The sequence below is a fragment of the Ranitomeya variabilis genome, chromosome 8 (assembly GCF_051348905.1).
Source record: "Ranitomeya variabilis isolate aRanVar5 chromosome 8, aRanVar5.hap1, whole genome shotgun sequence".
Taxonomy (NCBI): domain Eukaryota; kingdom Metazoa; phylum Chordata; class Amphibia; order Anura; family Dendrobatidae; genus Ranitomeya; species Ranitomeya variabilis.
The window spans coordinates 186816663-186840609 of NC_135239.1; the positions used below are offsets into that span (position 1 = coordinate 186816663).

Here is a 23947-nt window from a genome sequence, read left to right on the forward strand (position 1 = left end):
CTCCTAGGGAAGAATTGAGAAGGGTTTGCAATTACAAAGGCCAAACACTGTCCTCCTCTGCATGGAAATCTAACTTTCCTCTCCTTCTCTAAACCTAGACCTGAATGTTTCCATTTAACGAGAGCTTTAGTAGCCCTTACTGTTAGAGTGTGTTCACGCAATGTGTTTTTTTTTTCAGGAGAAGGCTTGCCATAAATACCACCTGAGAAAGCACTCAGGAAATGCTCAAAAGAATCTTCCTATTAATTTCTATGTAAAATGGCTTTCTGTGCAATTTTTGAGCGTCTTTTAACTTCTTCAGATCTCCAAAAATGTCAAGTGGGTAAAAGAAGTGAGCAACCCATCCTTCAGGCAGTTACCCCTTGCTCCATAATTTATAATAGACAAAAAATGGCCATAAATTGATTAAAAACAACACTACAGAACATGCTGAAAAGATGCCGGCAAAAAATTATTAAGAAAACTAACTTATATCTTTTATGAACCACTTTAGAAAACTCCCGAAAATCGAGCAAAACGACGCTTCTGGACAAAATCTTGGCAGTTTTGCCCAACTGGAAAAAATCTTTTGCACACATACCCTTAGGGTTCATTTTACACGGTCTGACCGGTGTCCCTAAACGACCACTGATCAGTAAGTCTTTATCTGATCAGCTGTTATTTGATAGCCTGTTTACACAGACAGACCGCAGTAGACGATGGGCACTGAGTAGACGATGGGAACTGTAATAGATCGTTCAGTGCCCATTAGTTGCCATGATTCTCACCAACATAAGTCCTGTTCCCTTTAATTATCCTTTGTCCTACTGCATACATGGCAATGGGGGAGGCATCTGATGTAGTAAGTCCCCTCACATGCTTCAAAACATACCCGTATTGTTAAATTTACTTCCTTTACAAGTGTCCTGGGTGTCTGAGATTGAGTTTAAAGGGGATCTGTTAGCAGATTTTTGCTATTTAATTTGAGGGCAGCATAATATAGACCACAATAGTTCGATGACGTGAATGTGCCACTTATTAGACTGTGTGTTGTAATTTCAATACAATTAGTGTTTTATCAGCAGAACATTATCATTAGAGGACTATGTCTCACGTGCAAAATAGTCAGGTTAATCTTTGTAACCCCGCCTCCCACCACTGATTGGTAGCTCACCCGCAGTGCACACAGGAAGCAGCCACTGAGGAGTGTGGGCGGGGTTATGCACAGCTTAAAAGTCTTAGCTGTGCTACATCTGCCTAAGACAAAACAAGTATTCTATCAAAACTACACCAAGGAGCCTAGTAAGTGATACTTCTCTGGAATCAGGCTTTCTTGCTCTATGTAATGCTCCTCTCAGATTATATAGCAAAAAAGTGTTGACAGATTCCCTTTAAATTGAATTTAGAGTAGGAGCCTCATTTTTGGACAAGGACTGATACGAGTGATGACAATATATTTACAGTGCCCGGATATACTGTATGTTAGTGACATATAAACAAGAGACTTAATATATATAGATAGCCTGCCATTGTGATAACCCTCTCTTAACAATTCCATGAACTCATACAAATTGGAAGCCGTAGTGGAAAAAGTCATATGAGGTTATAGAAAAGTACGGGGCCGGCCGGATGAAGAAGACGGCTCGTTCATGTTACAATGATCTGGCGATGTGTTTATGTGTTTCCCTTCCTTCTGATGAGGAAAAATCACTGGATCTCAGATTAGCGCTCAATCCTCTCCAGCTTCTTACCCTAAGAATGGTGGATTACGGAAGAGGATTGAACATTAAATGATTTATGCTGGGATTTACGTTTCTGTACACCCTGATATATCGGGAGATCAACTGCCGAGATAACACCATAATGTCAGCCCAGTAGCGCGCTGTCCCTCCTTGACCTATCGGAACACTATGAACCTAAATGTACTCATGATGGGAGTTGTAGCTTTTCGAACATCTGGGGAGTCACAGCTTCGGGCGATACTACGGAGAAAGATAGATGTTTCCTCATCAGTGGCTTTAAGAGTCTACGAGACGGGAGAACTTTTTCTAATACATAGGAACGCACTCGCTTTTAGGAACAGTCAACTGGAAATGATTGATTATTGATTGATTATTATGGGTTCCATTTTTTTTAAAAAGCGTAAAATAAAGTTCTGCATCAAAAAAGTTCTAATCAATGGGGCCTCCACCCCTTCTGTTTCCATAACTGACGTCATAGATCACTTATTCCTTTCGCCACGCAGAATAACTGGAACGACATGTGAACAGAGCCTTATCTATCGACAAATTGTATTTCTGTCCCGATACTTAAAACAGTTCACACAATTGATTTTTTTTTTGCTTTTGTCTTTTTTTTTTACCTTTTTTTTCTGCTGTTGACTGAGCTTTCGAAATAACAAGTAAACTTTACTCAAAAAGTAACTTATCAGGATATATATTTTTTTCATGTTTTAGTACCTTTGCCAAGAGTAAAAAGAAAGTCATTTTTATATATAGATTTTCCATTTTTCCATTATTAGATTTTTTGCGCTAGTTTATTCTACAGGATAGGTTGATGTTTTTGTTGGTGCTATTTTTGGGTATGTATATTTTATTTATCTATTTTTTGCTATATACAGTGAAAAAGGCAAATAAAATAACTTTATTCGGTAAAAAGCTGCTTTTGTTTTCTTTCTTCTTATGTTTCAAATTTTGGATGGCACTTTTTTTTATCCTTTACTTAATTATATGAAAAATAATTTTTTGCCCCTTTAAGGGACTTGAAACAGCAATCATTTCACCAGTCTATATTGCCTTGAAAGATGTGTTATGTCAAAGCATATTTGCCTGTCAATGACACTGGCTGACCATTAAAGTTTTTATTCTCTTATTATATTGCAGTTATCATATTATATAGCACTGTGTACTTACAATTGCTCATTTTGCCTTTCTACCCAGTAAATTCTTCTCTTTTCCATTAGGTCTATATCATCACGTGATTAATAACTGACTAGCTGACTCCTTCTAAGCTCTATGTAGAAACAGGAAGTCTTTTCCCTGCATGAGTCATCATTAAAACTGGAGTAAGTGGAGCTGGGCTGTCAGGAACTTTGTAGCCAGTAGAATTGTAGTTCTAATGATGACTCACACAGGAAAAAAGAGACTCACTGTTTCTTCATAAATCTTAGAAGCATTTAGTTAGTCGGTTTTTAATCACGTGATGTCATAGACCTAATGGAAAAGAGAAGAATTAGCTGGGTAGAAAGGCAAAATGAGTAATTGTAAGTACACAGTGCTATATAATATGATGACTGCAATGTACTAAGAGGATAAAACTTTGATGGGAGTGCTATTTTAATAATTATTCTCATTATTATAAGTGTTTAAAATTGCAAAGTCTTCTTAAAAGCGAGGAACTTTGCAATTACTAATTATTTAAAATCCTCTCCATTCTCAAAAAAACAGACTTACTAAATGGAATCTGTCAGTAAGTTTATTGGTGTGTAATTCAAGAGCAGCAGTATGTAGTGGTAGAGACTCTGATTCCAGCGATATGTTACTTAGTTTACTTCTGTCTTAGTTGTATGATATAGTTGAGATAGAAACATAGTTCTCTCTGTTGCAGATCTAGCAGCGCTCTGAATGCTGAGCTGTATATAACCCCACTAACATCACTGATTGGTAGCTTTCTGTGTACATTGTATATTGACAGAAATCTGCTAATCAGTGTTATAGGTGGGATTGGACTGGGAGGCACAAGAAAGCTAGTCCTATATTGATAATCTCCTGCTGATAAAACACTGATTTTTTTAAAACAGCCCAGTAAGTGACACATCACTGGAATCTGTCTTTCTGCCTCTACAATATGTGGCTCTCAGACCACATAGGAAAAACATGCTGTGAGATTCCCTTGAACTGATTTATTTCTGCAAAGTGAGAAGATCTCTTATAATATAAGTAGCTTTTTTCCCTATACTGCAGTGCTGGTGTAAATAATACAATTTTCTGAATGTCACTCTGAATGGGCCCTTATTTCTAAAGTATTAATACTGAGTCACATTCTGTATTACAATCCAGAGCTGCATTCACAATTCTGCCAATTGCGAATACATTTACATAGGCTGTTCTCATGTCTGTATATTTTTGTGGATCTAGTGCCCTGCACAAAATCAAGCAGGCATGTCCAATTATTATCCGAGTATTGCCAATGCAAGTCTATGTATCAATGAAAAAATTCAGAAAGCATTCTAACACTGTCCATGATCGTTAGAAGAAGCTTGCGAAACCTACATCATTTATTTCTTACGAGCAAAACAGCTGGAACTCTGATGATAACATCTGACACTGCTGAAACTCTGATGATAACATCTGATACTGCTGAAACTCTGATGATAACATCTGATACTGCTGAAACTGATAACATCTGACAGTGATGAAACTCTGATGATAATATCTGACACTGCTGAAACTCTGATGATAAAATCTGACACTGCTAAAATTCTGATGATCACATCTGACACTGATGAAACTCTGATGATAACATCTGACACTGCTGAAACTCTGATGATAACATCTGATACTGCTGAAACTCTGATGATAACATCTGATACTGCTGAAACTGATAACATCTGACAGTGATGAAACTCTGATGATAATATCTGACACTGCTGAAACTCTGATGATAAAATCTGACACTGCTAAAATTCTGATGATCACATCTGACACTGATGAAACTCTGATGATAACATCTGACACTGCTGAAATTCTGATGATAACATCTGTCAGTGCTGAAACTCTGATGATGACATCTGATAGTGCTGATACTCTGATGATAGCATCTGATACTGCTGAAACTCTGATGATAACATCTGACACTCCTGCAACTCTGATGATAACATCTGACAATGCTGAAACTCTGATGATAACATCTGAATGTGCTGAAACGCTGATGATAACATCTGACACTGCTGAAACTGATGATAACATCTGACACTGCTGAAACTGATGATAACATCTGATACTGCTGAAACTCTGATAACATCTGACAATGCTGAAACTCTGATAACATCTGATACTGCTGAAACTGATGATAACATCTGACAGTGCTGAAACTCTGATGATAACATCTGACAATGCTGAAACTCTGATAACATCTGATACTGCTGAAACTGATGATAACATCTGACAGTGCTGAAACTCTGATGATAACATCTGATACTGCTGAAACTCTGATGATAACATCTGATACTGCTGAAACTGATAACATCTGACAGTGATGAAACTCTGATGATAATATCTGACACTGCTGAAACTCTGATGATAAAATCTGACACTGCTAAAATTCTGATGATCACATCTGACACTGATGAAACTCTGATGATAACATCTGACACTGCTGAAATTCTGATGATAACATCTGACAGTGCTGAAACTCTGATGATGACATCTGATAGTGCTGATACTCTGATGATAGCATCTGATACTGCTGAAACTCTGATGATAACATCTGACACTCCTGCAACTCTGATGATAACATCTGACAATGCTGAAACTCTGATGATAACATCTGAATGTGCTGAAATGCTGATGATAACATCTGACACTGCTGAAACTGATGATAACATCTGACACTGCTGAAACTGATGATAACATCTGATACTGCTGAAACTCTGATGATAACATCTGACAATGCTGAAACTCTGATAACATCTGATACTGCTGAAACTGATGATAACATCTGACAGTGCTGAAACTCTGATGATAACATCTGACAATGCTGAAACTCTGATAACATCTGATACTGCTGAAACTGATGATAACATCTGACAGTGCTGAAACTCTGATGATAACAAATGACAGTGCTGAAACTCTGATGATAACATCTGATACTGCTGAAACTCTGATGATAACATCTGACAATGCTGAAACTCTGATGATAACATCTGATACTGTTGAAACTTTGATGATAACATCTGACACTGCTGAAACTCTGATGATAACAACTGATACTGCTGAAACTCTGATAACATCTGACACTGCTGAAACTCTGATGATAACATCTGACACTGCTGAAACTCTGATGATAACATCTGACACTGCTGAAACTCTGATGATAATATCTGACCCTGCTGAAACGCTAATGAGCAACCAGTCCAGAACAAATTATGAAACGCCCACCATTTTTTGCATATGAAAAAAAATCACTGACCACAGAATGAGCCCAAATGCAAAATATTTACTCAACTTTTCAACTCAATCGTTATTCTTAATAAATTGGAAAATGATGTTTAAAAATATGAAAATATCATAAAACATTCGTAACATCCATGTAAAGCATTTTACATGTTTGCCTTCTCCTACATGCCCAGCACACGCCATTTACGCAAACACTTGGTCAGTGAAGCTTTCCTCGTCTTTCCTTTTTAAGTCTGAAAGTTACAACAACCACTCGGCAAACATTAACCTCGATGAATTGGCTTCACTCTTGGATTCCTCCTAAGTTTCTGCATTCAACAATGTTTGGTTTCCCGTCCTTACGCGGACATGTCGTGTTAATGCGCCACGTAAAAGAGGTGAAGAAAGATGAAGATTTGCAAAGGAATCCAGTCAAATATTTTCATAACTGGGGCATTACCGCGCGAACACAATGCCCATATGTTTGCCATAAAGGGTAAAATGACAAGTTTACATTTTACCTTTGATCTGTAGAACAAATTTGGATCTCCGGTGACCTCTGCAGTCGGGTTAACATTACTTTGAAGATGAGGAAGAAGCTTAAGCTGCCCGTGTACAGCTGACAGTTCGCGTAACGGAAAATGAGCTGATTGTTCACCCGGCAAAAGTCAAATCCAAAGTGTCATCCATAATCATAGGAGCCTTGTAATCAGGACGTGTCCACTTAGGTCACCGAGCACTGATACATACGTTGGCTTTGGTTTCTGGGCATGATATTGTATAATTGAGAACATTCGGAATGAATTCCCAGCAGTGGAAGCTCATCCTCACTTCTAGTACTTTCCATGTAAACTCTCGGATCGTAGATCAAATGTGCGGCTCAAGCAGAAAAACAGCAACACATGAAATACAATAATGACACTGGCTTTCCTGGATTAGAAACAGAATTCGCTTTTCTTTTTTTTTACAGAACAGCGCCACCATTTCTCCATGGCCTGTGTCTGCTATTACAGCTCATTCCATGACTATATCCAATAATCAAGCTCCATTGGTTTTAATATTTTGCCCAATATTCTTTGCACAATACCCAAGCACTGACCAAAGAAGAATTTTGGTAAATCTTTGCCATTATAATACAAATATAATTAAACTTTTAAAACATTAAGAATTGATAATGTTGATTGATAATTGGCTTTTGCACAATTTTTGGATGTTTTGTGCCATTTTTGTTTGCAACATAGCTGATTATTTTATTTGTGCATTTTAAATGTCTATTTTATAATGCTTGTCTGTTTTTTTGTTTGTTTTCTGGGCAGAATGTAGCGATTCAAGATGTTTTTCGTCTGATTCATATATTGCGATTTTTAAATAAAATTATCAATTTAACTCAAGTCTCCCCCTGGTCTACTTTCGAGTACTCCGGCATTATCGTCAAAATGTTGCGACTAGAGATGAGCGAACCCAAACTTATAAGTTTGGGGTTCGTACCGGACATTCAGTGTCCGATGCAAAACTCCGAAAATGGACTTCTCCCATAGAAAGAGAGAGAATTTTCCGGTTCCAAAGTTTGGGTCCCCATAGTTTTTAATGAAGTTTGGGTTCTGGTTCAAGTACAGGTACAGTTCTGGTATCAGAAGGAACTTTGGACTACAATTCGGGTTGGGTACCATAACTTGAACTTCCACAGGTTTGCTCATCCATAGTTGTGACTTTTCGTGCCAAAACCAGTTCAATAGAGGAAAAACATTTTGGACTTTTCGCGAAATTCATGAATCATGTGGGACATTTTGATGAGTTTGGCACCAAAATAGGCAACTTATACAGTAAGAACAAAAATGGAAAGTAACTTTAAAAAAAATTGCAAATAATGAATTGGGGCCAACATGTATAATTGGCCCCAAACATGCAGGTAGAGTCCTAGTCCTAGTCCTCCGAATCTTACACAGTACATATTAAGCCGTTAGCTTTCATTGGGTTAGTTTTATTTATTGCAAGCTATTAAATCCTCTTTAGGTTAGATATTGAGTGTTTTTCTGTTCTGCACATTGCTGTCTTTATAACCCGGTGGCATCTGTTCTTCTTTCATTTTTTTTTTTGCTCTCTGCTAATTTTTCTAAAGTGAATCTTTAAATCTCTTCCAGCTGTTGGGATTCAAATGAAGCTCGAATTTTTCCAAAGAAAATTTTCGATTGCCAGCAGACAGGTAAGGAGAAGTCAGCTGCCGTTCTGCTAAATAGTATATGATACTTCTATTTCTCGCCTTTTGTGGCATAATTGCATTGTTCTGTTTTTCTGTTTTGAATATATCAAACGTAGAAAAAAAAGAAAACCAGTATGTGTATCCGGGAGGGAGATGTAAAAAGCTCAACAAATGTTACAAAATGAAAGCCAAAAAAAAATATAAAAGACAGCAAAAGACAAAAACATTCACAATAATACAACGTAACATAAACTAACCTGAAGAATCATCAAAAATATTATATTAAAGGCAGACAAAGATAGAAATGGGCTCCTGTTCAAGAAAAATATACTTGCCATTCATGAATGATGTGGGACATTTAGATGACTTTGGCACCAAAATAGGCAAATTATACCATAAGAAAAAAATGGGAAGTGACTTTAAAAAATTGCAAATAATGAATCGGAGCCAACGTGTATAATTATTAATTGGCCCCAAACGTGCAGGTAGATTTCTAGTCCTCCGAATCTTCTAACCTGAAAAATCATCAAAAATATTAAATTAACCCCTTAACCCCCAAAGCTTTTTTAGAGGTTTTTTTGTTTTTGTATTTCGCTCCCCTTATTTCCAGAGCCATAACTTTTTTATTTTTTCTGTCAATATGGTCATTTGAGGGCTTATTTTTTGTGGGACGAGTTGTAGTTGAAAGATACCATTGTTTTACCATGCGTGTAACAAAATATGGGAAAAAAATTCCAAGTGCGATGAAATTGCAAAAAAAAGTGCAATCCCACACTTGTTTTTTGTTTGGCTTTTTTCCTAGGTTCGCTAAATGCTAAACCTGACCTGTGATTATGATTCTCCAGGTTATTACGAGTTCATAAACACCAAACATGTCTAGGTTCTCTTTTATCTAAGTGGTAAAAAAAAATTCCAAAATCTGCTAAAAAAATATTGCGCAAATTTCCGATACCCGTAGCGTCTTTATTTTTCGTGATCTGGGGTCGGGTGAGGGCTTATTTTTTGTGTGCTGAGCTGATGTTTTTAGTAATACCACTTTTGTGCAGATACATTCTTTTGATCACCTGTTATTGCATTTTAATGCAATGTTGCAGCCACCAAAAAAACGTAATTTTGGCGTTTTAATTTTTTTTCTCACTACGCCATTTAGCGATCAGGTTAATCCTTTCTTTTATTGATAGATCGGGCGACTCTGAACGCAGGGATACCAAATATGTGTAGGTTTGATTTTTTTGTTATTGTTTTATTTTGATCGGAGCAAAAGGGGGGTGATTTGAACTTTTATATTTTTTTATTATTTTTATATTTTTAAACACATTTTTTTATTTTAGCATGCTTCAATAACCTTTATGGGAGGCTACAAGCATTCACTACTTGATCGCCTCTTCTACATAGAGGTGAAGCACAGATCACCTCTATGCAGCAGAATTGCAGGCTTGCTATGAGCGCCGACCACAGGGTGGTGCTCATAGCAATCTGCCATCAACAGTCATAGAGGTCTCATGGAGACCTCTGGTTGTGATGGCAATGCACCGATGACCCCCGATCATGTGACAGGGGTCAGCAGTGCGAGTACATCCGGCCGGGAACGTGCTGCTGTCAGAGTATGACAGCGACATTTAACTAGTTAATGAGCGCGGGCGGTTCACTATTCCACTCGCGCCCATTGTGCGCACATGACAGCTGTTGAAAACACCGCCGGAGCCCACCTCAAAGCGGGGGATACTGCCAGCTGCCGTACTATCCCGTCAGCTGGCAGAAAGGGGTTAAAGCAGAGGTGAGAAATCTTTTTTCTGCGAAGGGCTATTTGGATATTTATACCATCCTTCGGGGGCCGTACAAACTCTGCCCACAAAGTACATCCTGACTCTGGCACTGGTGTCAGAAAGTAATCTTTCATTGCATGCCCTTCAGTGTTCAGTAGTGTACACTGTGTGTGTGTGCTAACAGAGCAAGAAGAAATTAATGAGCTTTTGGCAATCAAAATACAGCTCCCTGCCCAAGAATGCGGTCCCTGAGAATCTGCACGGGGGCCTGATAAAAGGTCATCGAGGGCCATAAATGGCCCTGGGGCCTGAGGTTCCCCACCCTTGGGTTAAAGACAGACAAAAATAGCAATGGGCTCCTGTGCAAGAAAAATACAGGGGCCGCAATAATGCACCATCCTTCGCGCTTTGGAGGTGGAATGGACCCCTGTGTGGCTGTACAGGTTTCCCCTATGGCATGTCTGCCCCTGACAAGTATTTTGCACTGACAAGGGGCAATATCACAAAACACTGTAACTTCAAATTGGGATTCTGGTTTGGCTATAATCCTAAGTCATTTTGTACGGCTCGTTAAAGGGTCGATATTGACTTGTAAGATTGCTACTTCCAATAGGTGGCGCTAGAGTTCTTGTCCTTTTCCTCTCGGAAGAGACAATTTGCATATTTAAGTACCCTAGGATGTAATTCATCTGGACCAATAGATTTAAATTCATGTAAATTAGCTAAGTGTTCCCTCACCATCTCTCTGTTTATTCATAACCTGGATTCTTTTATTCCTTCGATAGCACTATGAGGATCAGTTGATGTTAGATTTTGGTTTCTTAGAGAAGACTGATGGAAAATAGGAATTTAAAAGTTCGGCCTTCTCAACATAATTTTTGACCACTTTACCCTTTTCATCCTGTAAAAATCCTATAGTAATAGCATCTTAGATTTTTCTTTTGCTTTTGACATAACTCCAAAATCCTTTTTTATTGCTTGTGGTCTCCCTTGCAAGCCTTACTTCTTTACTGGCTTTAGCTCTTCTAACTCTTGCCCTGCATTCCTAGCAGACAGCACTTTATTTAGTTATGTTTCCCTCTTTCCATTTAATATACATTTACTTTTTCATTTTTTGCAAGTGTTTAAGTTCTGTGTTCATCCATACTGGTCTCTTTAAATGCTTCAAATTCTCTTCATGGGACTGTTACTGATTTTGCAGTGAGAATTTCATTTAGCAAAATCTCCCACCATTCTTGGACATTTCTGTCCTCTAGAACATCCAGACATTGGACCTTTCCTACCCTCTTTCTCAGTCCATTAAAATATGCCTTTCTGAAGTACAACCTTAAAGTCTGAGCCTTTGCAGATCTTGCTCCTCTTGTAATCCAAAATTGGAGGATAGCATGGTCGCTGCCTCCTACATTCACAGCCACCTTTACTTCCTCAACCATTTCCTCCCTGTTGGTAAGAATTAGGTACAAGATGGCAGATCCTCTTGTTCTCTCTTCTACCTTTTGAAAGATAAAGTTGTCAGCGAGAGAGGGTAAGAATTTTCTGGACCCATCACTTTTGCCTGAGAGAGATTTCTAAGAAATATCTGGATAGTTAAAATCTCCCATGATCACTATGTCGCTCTTTTTTTTTTTTAGAACAAAGACATCTCATGTAAAAAGAGTTATTCCACAGCTTCAGTCTGTCCAGGTGGCCTATAGTACTCACTTACTCCGTTTTCTGTTCTTCTCTCCTTGCATTCTTACCAAGATAGTTTCTGCTGAGCTACCATTCTCTGAAGCTTGGATTTCTATGGAGATATATGCTTTTCTAACATACTGTACAATGCAACACCTCCTCTCCTCTTGTTAAGCCTATTTCTTGTAAATAAGTTGCAAAGTTCAAGGTTTGTTTTCCAATCATGCTGTAGATTTCAAGGTTCCGAGTAATGGTCCATTAAACAGATCAATCTCGGCTTGTTAATAATCGGTAATCAGCTATATGCAAATTAATTGGCCAACAAAAGCTATCCTATACAGAACAATCATTAATTCTATAGTTCTCCATACAGAATCATGCTTTTGGCAGCATATTCCCTGTTTAAACTGGGTGATGTGCTGCCAACAACAATAATTTTTATTTCACTATAATCGATCTGATCACCAAACAAATGAAGAAAACTCTGGTTTGTAGGGTGGTCAAATGGTTTATGGCATACAAATTATTGTTTTTGGCAGTTTGCCGAAGTTTGTTTGTTTTGTAGGTGATTACCAACATGTTTGCAAAGGCCGATAATTGTTCTTACACACATTTATTCACAGATTATCAGTTTGTCTGGATGGACCATAACAGAAATGTGTTTTATTGACTGGATAAGGGCTTTCATCAGAAGGGGTACCCTGGAACCGGCAAGAGTGGAATGCATTTGATTGGTTGGGTGGTTGGTTGATGGTTAGTTGGATTACCCAAACCATCTTCAAATTTTTTCCCCAAAATACTTTTCATCACAGTAGTAAATTTATATCTGTTTTATCTAAGCTTGATATTGTATACTTACTCTCCATACAAACTAATTGTCTTCTCATAGTTAACATGGCTGGTTGCCTTTTCTTCTGTTCAATACATTTGTTTTAACCAGGTTGAAATCCAGAAAAAAATAGTTTTGTAAACAGGAAAAGTTGCCATGAATTTTAAGCTGAGCTGATTTACATATTTATGAGTATCTGGTCAACTTCTACTCACTGTTTATTTGTTTATCGAAGGAAATAAACTGAGAAGGTTGTAAATCTTTAAGCCAAAAAGAACAAAATGTTTTAACTAATATTCATAGTATTCCTTAAACAGATATTTTGAAGTATGGGTGGATTCCAACCATCTGCGATCTCGCCTAAACATAACAGGGGTCTGGTTAGTCTGGTTATTTTGAAATGGGAAATGTTGTAGGACATTCATCATTGATAGTAGATTTGAGCTAAGTGGGTGTTCTTCAGTACCAGCTACCTAAATTGACCTTTGTGGAACCTGACTGTAGTTCATGGTGGACGAACGACTACTTCTATGAAAATTGTCTCTTCTATGAAGACACTTGGCCTAGCCGAATAAGTATTGTATACACCTGGAGAAGTTAAGGCCTGCAAATGTGAGAGATAGTCCAATATGATCCTACATAAAAGAAAGGTCCAAGTCACGGCCAGATAACTTTTAAATGATATATTTTGGACCACAACAGAAATATTGACACTTGGATTTTGGAGCAATGTTCTACATTAGAGCCAAAACTTTGGTCCATTACGAATTACTGATAACTTGATAGCATTTGAATATTCTAGGACTTGGTGCCAACAGTAGCATTTTCTTTCTTAAATGATATGTACAATAATTAAAACTTGATGCAAAATATGATTTAATATTATTGTCATTTCAGTGCGCATCTCTGGATGGGAAATGTTCACGGACTTGTGATGATGATGTGAGTACACTACGAAATGTATCTTCGGATGTTTTGACATGAGAGATATAAGTATTTCTTTATCTTTATTTAAGGAGTGATCGATACTGGAACAATAGTATGGACTACAAATTCAAATTTGTTGGTCAGCCACAGATGTGCCCTTCCATACCTTTATTCTTGACTCCATATATCCCAAGTCAAGTAGCACGCGATGACCAGCCTTGATAAAACCATAATTTTGTGATATGTAGCTGAGAAATATTTATGCTACATGTGTCCGTGTGTTTTGAATTTTATTGGTTTTGGTAGCATGTCACAATAATGTATTCAGAGTGATTCATAGTTGTTAGGTTCATCTGGTGTATAGGAGAGCAAGAACTGGAAGAAACAGAAGCGTGAGGGCAAATTAGAAGGAATACAACAATTTCGAAGCATCACACAGAGAAAAGCAGAGGAAATAAAGATATTTTACAAAGATGAATACACAATGTGAACATGGTTCAATAACAGTTCATGATGCTTAATACAACTAATTAACCGGGAGGTTGAAAGCAGAGGGTTAGGCGGCGTGTCTGTGGGTATGCAGAAATTACAGGAGTTTTGAAAAGATGAATGCACAATGCTAAGAGAGTCTAATAACAACAGTTTTTTTGATTCTGCTGCAACTTATGGGTTAACTAGGAGGTATCAAGTGAAGATTAGCCAGCAGGTCTGACGGTATGCGGAATTAATAGATTAGCAAAGATGAATGCACAATATGAATGGATAGTGGAATACTCGAAACAACTACTAATCATATAAGCCTCAATTACAAAACACAGGCATGTGTTTAACTGAGCCTTAAGACGCCTAGAGAGATGACATTAAAATTACACTCAGGCAACCTGTAAACCTGACGTGGAGCACAGCAAATGGCAAATGGCAGCAGCCATAAGGGAAGGGAGTGGAGCCCTTGACAGGTTTGTAACAAAAGTTTTAAGGTTAAAATAAGTCAGGATCACCAGGTGTTGTGGATCTGTTGAGCCTCTGGTCCATATGGGCATACAGACACCAGGCATTGCTGTAGCTTACAGAGGACACGTGGAATCTTGCAGAGTAGGACTAACTGGAAATTCAGAAACAAACAGACAGATTGAGTGGAACCCAGCAGGGATGGATGCGAGTTCAAGCACAGTCGTACAGATAATCGAGCATATAAAAAAGAATAATAGAGTCTCAATTCCAAGTCTTAAATAGATCTAGGGAGATGATGTCATTGATCCATGCCGGGCAACCTGCAAAACCAATGTGAAGTACAACAGAGCGCAGTGAAACCAGGAGAAGGGAGCGGAACTCAGGACAGGTGTGTAACAACAAGTTCAACCTATAATCTAACATGTTGATCCAGAAGAAAGCAAATACCATATGAGGCGAATGCTATTTACCCCTTATTAGGGGAACAATTCATTTTCGACTCCACATATAACAATCAGACCAGATCCCTGGATCAACATCCCATCACAGAATCTAGTACACATAACCTGGAATATTATATCTATCAAGAAAGGCATCCACGATGCTCCATGAAATTTTTTTAGTGAAACAACCATTACAAAATCATGTGGCAGAAAGTTTCCTAATATACCTGCTCTTACAGTAAAGAATCGCGGTCAGTGATGATAATTAAATGTTCTGTCATCTAGACGTAGAGGATGGCGCTTTGTCACCGTTGCAGGCCTAGGTGGAAAAATATCACTAGAAAGATCTCTTTACTGTCCATTCAGTATTGAGTAGTGTTGAGCGATACCTTCCGATATGCAAAGGTATCGGTATCGGATTGGATCGGCCGATATCTAAAAAATATCGGATATCGCCGATACCGATACCTGATACCAATGCATATCAATGGGACACAAAATATCGGAATGGTTCCCAGGGTCTGAAGGAGAGGAAACTCTCCTTCAGGCCCTGGGATCCATATTCATGTATAAAATAAAGAATAAAAATAAAAAATATTGATATACTCACCCCTCCGACGGCCCCGGCTCTCACTGGTCCAAGCGTGTGCCTCCGTTCCTAAGAATGCAGAGTGAAGGACCTTCGATGACGTCGCGGCTTGTGATTGGTCACGTGACCGCTCATGTGACCGCTCACGCGACCAATCACAAGCCGCGACATCATCGAAGGTCCTTCACTCTCTGCATTCTTAGGAACGGAGGCACCGCTAAGAGCCAGGGTCCGCCGGAGGGGTGAGTATATCAATATTTTTTATTTTTATTATTTATTTTTTACATGAATATGGATCCCAAGGCCTGAAGGAGAGTCTCCTCTCCTCCAGACCCTGGGAACCATATGCACCGCACACTTCCAATTCCGATTTCCGATATCGCAAAAATATCGGAACTCGGTATCGGAATTCTGATACAGCAAATATCGGCCGATACCCGATACTTGCAGTATCGGAATGCTCAACACTAGTATTGAGTTTGTAGGACAAATTGAAGCGGATATTGAATTTAAAGGTGGACACAAGGGACCCAACGGAGAGGTGGCTCAGTGGTAAGCAAGGACAACATCTGTAAGGAGTTTGTATGTTCTTCCCATTTTATGTGGGTTTCCTCTGAGTTCTCCAGTTTCCTCCAACATTCTAAAGATATACAGATAAGGAATTTAGATTGTGAGCACCGATGGTGACAGCTTCCTCCTTTTGTCAGATATATCACACAGATTCTAGTGCTCATTTCTCCCCCATAATTTTCCATTACTTCAATTTTTTTAATTTCCGTAGAAAGGATATTATGTTTGATCAGTCATCTTACACATCTGTGGATCTCAGAGGTATAGATTCCACAGATATGTCAATTATATTTTAGTGGTCCTAAAGTTGAAAACTCCCTATAAGCAACTTATGTGGGCATCATACATCAAGGAATTTCTATTTAAAAGGTCTATCATTAGCATATATTTTATTGCATCTTTCATCCTCACTTTAAATGGGTTGTCCACTAGTTGGGCAATGCCTTCTTAAACTAAATGTTCAGCCCAGATAAAATAATAAAGCCTATACTCAACTCCTGCGTCGGTCCGTGTCCTCGGTGTCGGCACAAGCAGTCCCAGGGCTGTGATGCGATGGAATGACTTGTGATGCTCGGCGCCCAATCAGCTGCAGCTCTCCATGTTCAGTTGTCTGAAGGTGTAGACAGTGATGCCAGTTCTGATTGGGCGATGGACATCACGTTTCACAACTCCGCATCACAGCCCCGGGGAGAGCGAGTGCCAACACCATGGAAACGGCACCGGCACGGGAGGTGAGTATAATCTTTATTATGTTATCATGGACAAGCATATAGTTTAAGAAGAGGTTGTCTTAGTAGTGGACAAGCCCTTTAAGTTCATACCTGATGGAAAGCTTGGAAATTGTCAAGAAATTTGGGGTAATATACTATACATTTTAGCTGTATACTCCATTCAGTGTCTCAAACTCACAATATCTGTTCTCCTTCTGGGTTCTTGTACTTGCAGAAACTATGACATACCATATATTACAGCCTGACTAGTCTACAAGTGATTTGTGATGCAGTGACATGGTTGCACAACGCCTGATCCATTGGCCCCAAGGAGCTTGAAGAATGCAGCAAGTGAAGCATCTGTCCTTAATTATTCTATTCAGAAATACAAAGCAAATACTTGACTGCTAGTAAAATAACCCCAGTACATAACTACTTCATCCCTTTGATGTCATCTAATGAGCAGATTGGAAAGATTGTATTTGTTTCAAACACATTAATGCATTTAACTAAACTCCCTAAGTATCCTTGGAATACAGTTTTTATTTGCAGATGCACAGACTTCAATCTATTATTCTCAAAAAGGTTTTAAACATCTTTTTGCCCAAATTTTAAACAACATTTGAATTACTTAGTTGCTCCATGTATTGTATAAACCAGATCCTGATTTGGCCTTCACAGTTCACCTGTCCCATACAGATGTGCAAATATACAGTTGTGGCCATCTCAGTCTCCTGACCTCAATATCATTGAACCACTCTGGGGAGATCTCAAGCACGCAGTTCATGCTAGATAGCCAAGGAATTTACAGGAACTTGAGGCTTTTGCCAAGAAGAGTGGGCAGCTTTACCATCTGAGAAAATAAAGAACCTCATTCACAACTGCCACAAAAGGCTTCAAGCTGTCATTGATGTTAGAGGGGGCAATACACGGTATTAAGAAATGGGGTATGTGAACTTTTGATCAGGGTCATTTGGATGTTTTGAGTTGTCGTTATGATTTAAAAAGAGAAAACACAGTAGTTTAACAATAAATGGCTTCACCCAACCACTAACCATGAGTGGAGAAAAAATTTTGGTGTTATCATTCATATTCTATGAAAAAAAGGACAAGAAAGCAAAAATTCTGCTGGGGTATGTAAACTTTTCAGCATACCATAATTAAGGACTTTCGCATGACAAAAAATGCAAAATGCTAGAAAAACACTTAACAAGCTGCAATCCATGTATGAAGCCCTTGGTAGTCACATAAAGTCACATATAGCTTAAGCATCACCCGACAGAGTAATGCAAAATCAAGTTTTTTTCCAAAGCTGATCATCTCTTGCACTCATCTCGAGATAAGTCAATCCAAGAGCCAATGTAAGGAAGGGTACATTGGTATATTTAAGAAGGCTGCCAAGTTTGTATAAAAAACATTAACCAAGAAAGAAGCCCATACATATTACATCAAAATTGTACAAAATGGCTGATTTCGAACATAATGACCGCTTGCTGGCTTAGTGAAGTGAACACTTGTTTCAACTGTTGACTGACCTCCAAGTGTTCATAATCATTTAAAACACTGAAGGAACATGGTGGAATTTTGATCCAGGCTACACAAAGAATACAATATTGGTCGATGTAGTCCATGATGTATTTTTGGGTCATCAATGAAGAATATATGAACGATTGTTCTCCTGCCCATTTTATTCTTATGGGTATATGATCCCTCTGTGATGCATAGGGACAGATTAAAATGTATCATAGAATATTTTCTACATAACGGCCACCATAGAAGTTTTCTCCACCTCCAAAAGTATTAGGCTGGGGCTCCTTGGTAACCTTCAACTCGCACCAGCTACTTCTGATAAAATCATGGCACTAACTCTACTAAAGAATGCCAATTTTTCCTTATGAGAAAATTACTCACACGTGGCTTGCGCAATTGCAAGAATGTTGTCAGCTTCCAGGTTTTTGCAATTCACACTCAACTCTTTTGTATACAGGAAACTTTTGAGGTTGGGAATAAGTCAACCTGCCACAATTTTTATCCAACTAGTCGCTGCCTAGTCTTAGCCTTGAAAGGAACATATTACTTGGCTTAAAGCATGAATCAGAGCCTGTTTGTACAATTGCGGCAAGCCATGTTCTAGCTCTGAAATTCTCCAACATTTCAGAAAAAACAGCTTGAAGATCCAGCCGGGGACCATAACCAGAGATGAGACTGGGAGGGAGAAACGAGACATAGGCAGAGATGGGAAATTGAAGGGAGAGACCTGTCAATCACCTGGAGAAGCCTGGGGCAGTGATGGACTAGTCTCACCTCTGCCTATGGTCCTCCACTGGATCACCAAACTATGCTTTATTTGAAACGTTCTGGCATTTCAGAGAAAAACATACCTGACTTCAATCAAGCAGCCAGGCTGCCCCTTGACCGGAGCAATGGGGAGCAATTCATGCTGCCCCTTGACCGGACCAATGGGGACCAAGCATAGGATTAGATGGGAACATGCGGTGGGACAGGTGATCACTGAGCATACTGCGTGTGACTATACTATTTTTACAATTTTTTACCCCTTTCTCTGCAATCCAGCCACCGTTTTGGAGGATTTGGACTGAGCGAATAAGAGAACATTTGGATTCATACGAATCTGATTTTTTTTTTGTAAATTGTGTGAAAAATTTGATTTGCCTCCAACAAATTTGTGAACCCCTTCCTGACCTTTGCGATTTTCTATTTTTGTTTTTTCCTACCCTTTTTTCCTTTTTGATTTTTCTGTCAATATAGCATTATGAAAACTTGCAGGATGAGATGAACTTTTGAATGACACTATTGTTTTTACCATATATATTTTCATAAAATACAATACTTGCACTTAGGGAATAGAGGGTTCAATACTTGCCTATAGGAAGGAATGCGGGAGTGCTACTGGTCCATGGGCGAGGTTGTGAAAAACACTAACCCAAACAATGCGGCTCTACGTGGTTGCTGTATGAAGGTTCCATCCAACGTGAGGAATGGAGCTGTAATATGGACCTCTTCAAAGAATAAAAAGCCACCCAAACCTTTAGTTTTGCCTTGTAAGATTCAAGGGTCCAGTAATAAGCAGGACTGGCCACAGAGGCCGTGTACATTAAACATTTATCTTACAGCTACATATTGATGAGAGATTGGCATGAAGATTTATGCACTTACCTAATCCATACAATAATTAGTGGCCTGTGCGTTACCGACCCATTGACTGAGTGCAGAAAGGTGATTTCACGAGGCTGTTCCAATGTAGGTGACATTACAGGTGTGTACTATACGTTCTCTGTTCTGTTATCAGCCCCATAATAACAGGAGTATCTCGTTACATAGCAGAGCTATCTGTCCTAATGGCTTCTTCTGTCCTTCGTTTGTCATCTAGTTTTGATTAGGACAAATCATGTGTAATTATATCCTTCACTTTAATCCTTATTTGTCAGTATTAATCAGCCGCTAAAGCAACATTCACTGATTTTGATTCAGATTTGGTGGCAAAGTGGGTTCATTTTTATCAGATATCAGCTGCTGTTTCCAGCTGGGGTAGAACACAAAGCTTTCTTCTATATCACATTTTGGCCCAAATATTCCTGAAATATTAGACTACTGGTTCACGTCATTGTTCTGTTATTATCCGTTATTTCATATTTTTGGCCATAGGTTTTACAAAACTGCAAAAAAAAAAATTATAATATATTTTATTCATAGATGAAGTAGATGAAAAGACAGATAATAGATAGATAGAAAGATAGATAACACTGGTCAACAGCATTTTTGGTGCCAAAGATATTTCATCGAATTTAGGGTATTTTTGGGGTGCTGATTCTGAATATGTCATCAGTTTTGCCAGATTGGCTCAAGTTTTTGACATTTTTGGTATCTTATTTATAGCACTTGTTGGTAAATGCGACGCATCATCTCTCATTAATTTCTTTGGATTAGTACTTGAACTGAGCAGTTCTCAATATAGTTTTGTGTTAATTAGTGTTCTAAAAGTTTGTTCATAGCTTGATTTTTGCACTAACTTTATGTTGTTGTCTGTTTTCCAGTGAAAAGCATGAACTCATCAAGAAGAAGTTGTCTTAACGATCCAGACTCATTCTGTTACTTTTGTGGTGAATACACACTGCCAAAACATAGAAGAAACATAACAGACTTCGTAAAAAAAAGTGTATTTTGCCTATTTTGGGGTTATGCTTGGGGACCAAGACAAGTTTTGGGCACCACACATAGTGTGCAAAGCATGTATCGAATTATTACGAAAATGGAGCAAAGGACAAAGAAAAAGCTTCAAATTTGGTGTTCCAATGGTGTGGAGAGAGCCAAAAAATCATCATGATGACTGTTATTTATGGTAAACACAGGTACAGGCACATCTTCACAATGAGGGACAGGCCTTCTTGCAGATTCCATGTTACTCCCATTTTCGTTTCTTATGCTTATTGAATCCTTGCACTTGCACTGCACAGAAATAACAGTCATCATGATGATTTTTTGGCTCTCTCCACACCATTGGAACACCAAATTTGAAGCTTTTTCTTTGTCCTTTGCTCCATTTTCGTAATAATTCGATACATGCTTTGCACCCTATGTGTGGTGCCCAAAACTTGTCTTGGTCCCCAAGCATAACCCCAAAATAGGCAAAATACACTTTTTTTACGAAGTCTGTTATGTTTCTTCTATGTTTTGGCAGTGTGTATTCACCACAAATGTAACAGAATGAGTCTGGATCGTTAAGACAACTTCTTCTTGATGAGTTCATGCTTTTCACTGGAAAACAGACAACAACATAAAGTTAGTGCAAAAATCAAGCTATGAACAAACTTTTAGAACACTAATTAACACAAAACTATATTGAGAACTGCTCAGTTCAAGTACTAATCCAAAGAAATTAATGAGATGATGCGTCGCATTTACCAACAAGTGCTATAAATAAGATACCAAAAATCTCAAAAACTTGAGCCAATCTGGCAAAACTGATGACATATTCAGAATCAGCACCCCAAAAATACCCTAAATTCGATGAAATATTTTGGACACCAGAAAAAAAATATTTTTTTGTTGATCTGTGTAATAGATAGCTAGATCGATAATAGATAGATAGAAGATAGATAGAAGATAGATAATAGATAGATAATAGATAGATAGATAGATAGATAGATAGATAGATGATAGATAGATATAGATGGATAGATAACAGATAGATATATATATATACTAGATAATAGATAGATAGACAAATAATAGATAGATAATAGATAGCTAGATAGTAGATAGATAATAAATAGATAGAAGATAGATATATAGACAAATAATAGATAGTTTTACAGATAATAGATAGCTAGATAGTAGATAGATATATAATAGATATATAGATAGATAATAGATAGATAGACAGATAAATAAGAAATAGAAAAATAGAGCAGCACATTCAGCATGGAAAGAATCGGGGTGCAACAGAGCTTCCATGGGCATGTACCAAACCTTGCATGTAGTAGTCCAAAAAAGGAAGCAGCTCACCACTGTGAATAAGGAGCTATTTTATTTAGCCCATGATGGCGACGTTTCAGTTCAGTGTAGCGAAAAAAAAGTGCATGAGTGCATCTAAACTTGCTAGGACACAGGATGCGTGTGGATGGCCTTATAATATATAGGATCAAACTACTAGTCAACCATGTATATAAATTTTAGCAAAAAAGACTAAATACCCATAGATGTTAACAATATTTAGCAGACCGGGTGAACAAAATGCCATGTGATTACTTGAAGTATTCAGCCTAAAGACACTGCTAAGGCAATGAAACTAAGTCAAATATATCTTGCCCAGATGAGTGAGAAGAGACACCACAGCAGCTGCATCCACCGCAACGTGCATTTCAGCGTTGCCTTTGTCGAAGACATCATTGACCAACTTTTGATTGGCCCACAAATTTCATATCTCCCACCAGTATAGTCTGTGTTCACAGTCCAGGCTCCTCCAAATGACAGGTAACACAACCAAAGCCCGTGTATTCAGCAGCAACAATTCCAATTAAGAAAGTTTCTGAAATCCAGACGACAGATCCCTGTTGTGAATTCCGCTCTTGGGCTCCCTCCGGTGGTTTTAAGTAGCACTTTTGTGAATTCTGCTCTTGGGCTCCCTCCTGTGGTTTTTAGTGGAACTGCTGCTCCTTGGATTTAGCAGTCAGCAGCTGCTTCCACTGATCGTCTTTCTGGCTCGGCTATTTATCCTGGCTCTATCCTTCAGCCTGGGCCAGTTGTCAATTGTTCCTGCTTGGAGTCACAGCTCTTTTGGATTTCCCTGACACTCTGACCCGTTCAGCAAAGATAAGTCCTTGCTTATCCTTTTGCAGTCCACTTGTTGTGGACTTATTGTTCAGCACATTCTATGTTTTGTTCATTTGTCCAGCTTATCAGTATGGATCTATTCAGCTAAGCTGGAAGCTCTGGGCTGCAGATTTTGCCCTCCACACCTTTAGTCAGGTGTGGAGATTTTTGCATATCTCTGCGGTGGACTTTTTCTAGTTTTTATTACTGACCGCACAGTGTTCTTTCCTGTACTATCTATCTAGCTAGAAGTGGCCTCCTTTGCTAAATCTTGTTTCATACTACGTATGTCATTTCCTTCTCCTCTCACAGTCATTATTTGTGGGGGGCTGTTCTATCCTTTGGGGATTTTCTCTGAGGCAAGATAGCTTTCCTATTTCTACCTTTAGGGGTAGCTAGTTCTCCGGCTGTGACGAAGTGTCCAGGGAGTGACAGGAACATCCCACGGCTACTTCTAGTGTTGTGTTAAGATCAGGAACTGCGGTCTGTATAGTTACCATCTGCTCAGAGCTAGTCGCATGTCGCTCCTAAATTACCAGTCCATAACAGTACAATTGGCCAAAAAATGAGATGAATGCATCTAAAAAGAAGGAAAAGAAAAAGAGTTCTGAACCATTTTTTTTTCTTTAGTTTGTTTTGTCTTTTTCCTTCCTCTTAATCTCTGGGTGGATTTGGGCTCGGACATGGATGTTCAGGGTTTGTTTTCTCGTGTGGATCAGCTTGCTGCAAGAGTTCAGAGTATCCAGGATTATGTTGTTCAGACTCCAGCCTTAGAGCCTAGAATTCCTACTCCAGATTTGTTTTACGGGGATAGATCTAAGTTT

General features: G+C 38.5%; 1 protein-coding gene across 3 annotated transcripts in view; it reads left to right on the top strand.

Moving 5' to 3' along the window:
- The window catches only part of CACNA2D3 (calcium voltage-gated channel auxiliary subunit alpha2delta 3), a 1029735-nt gene that overhangs the window by 882167 nt on the left and 123621 nt on the right, over positions 1 to 23947 (top strand). For all 3 annotated transcript variants that reach the window (XM_077278410.1, XM_077278408.1, XM_077278409.1), the window contains 2 exons: positions 8276 to 8337; positions 13498 to 13542. In XM_077278410.1, the coding sequence (XP_077134525.1) occupies positions 8276 to 8337; positions 13498 to 13542 (107 nt within the window). The remainder of the gene's footprint in view (positions 1 to 8275; positions 8338 to 13497; positions 13543 to 23947) is intronic.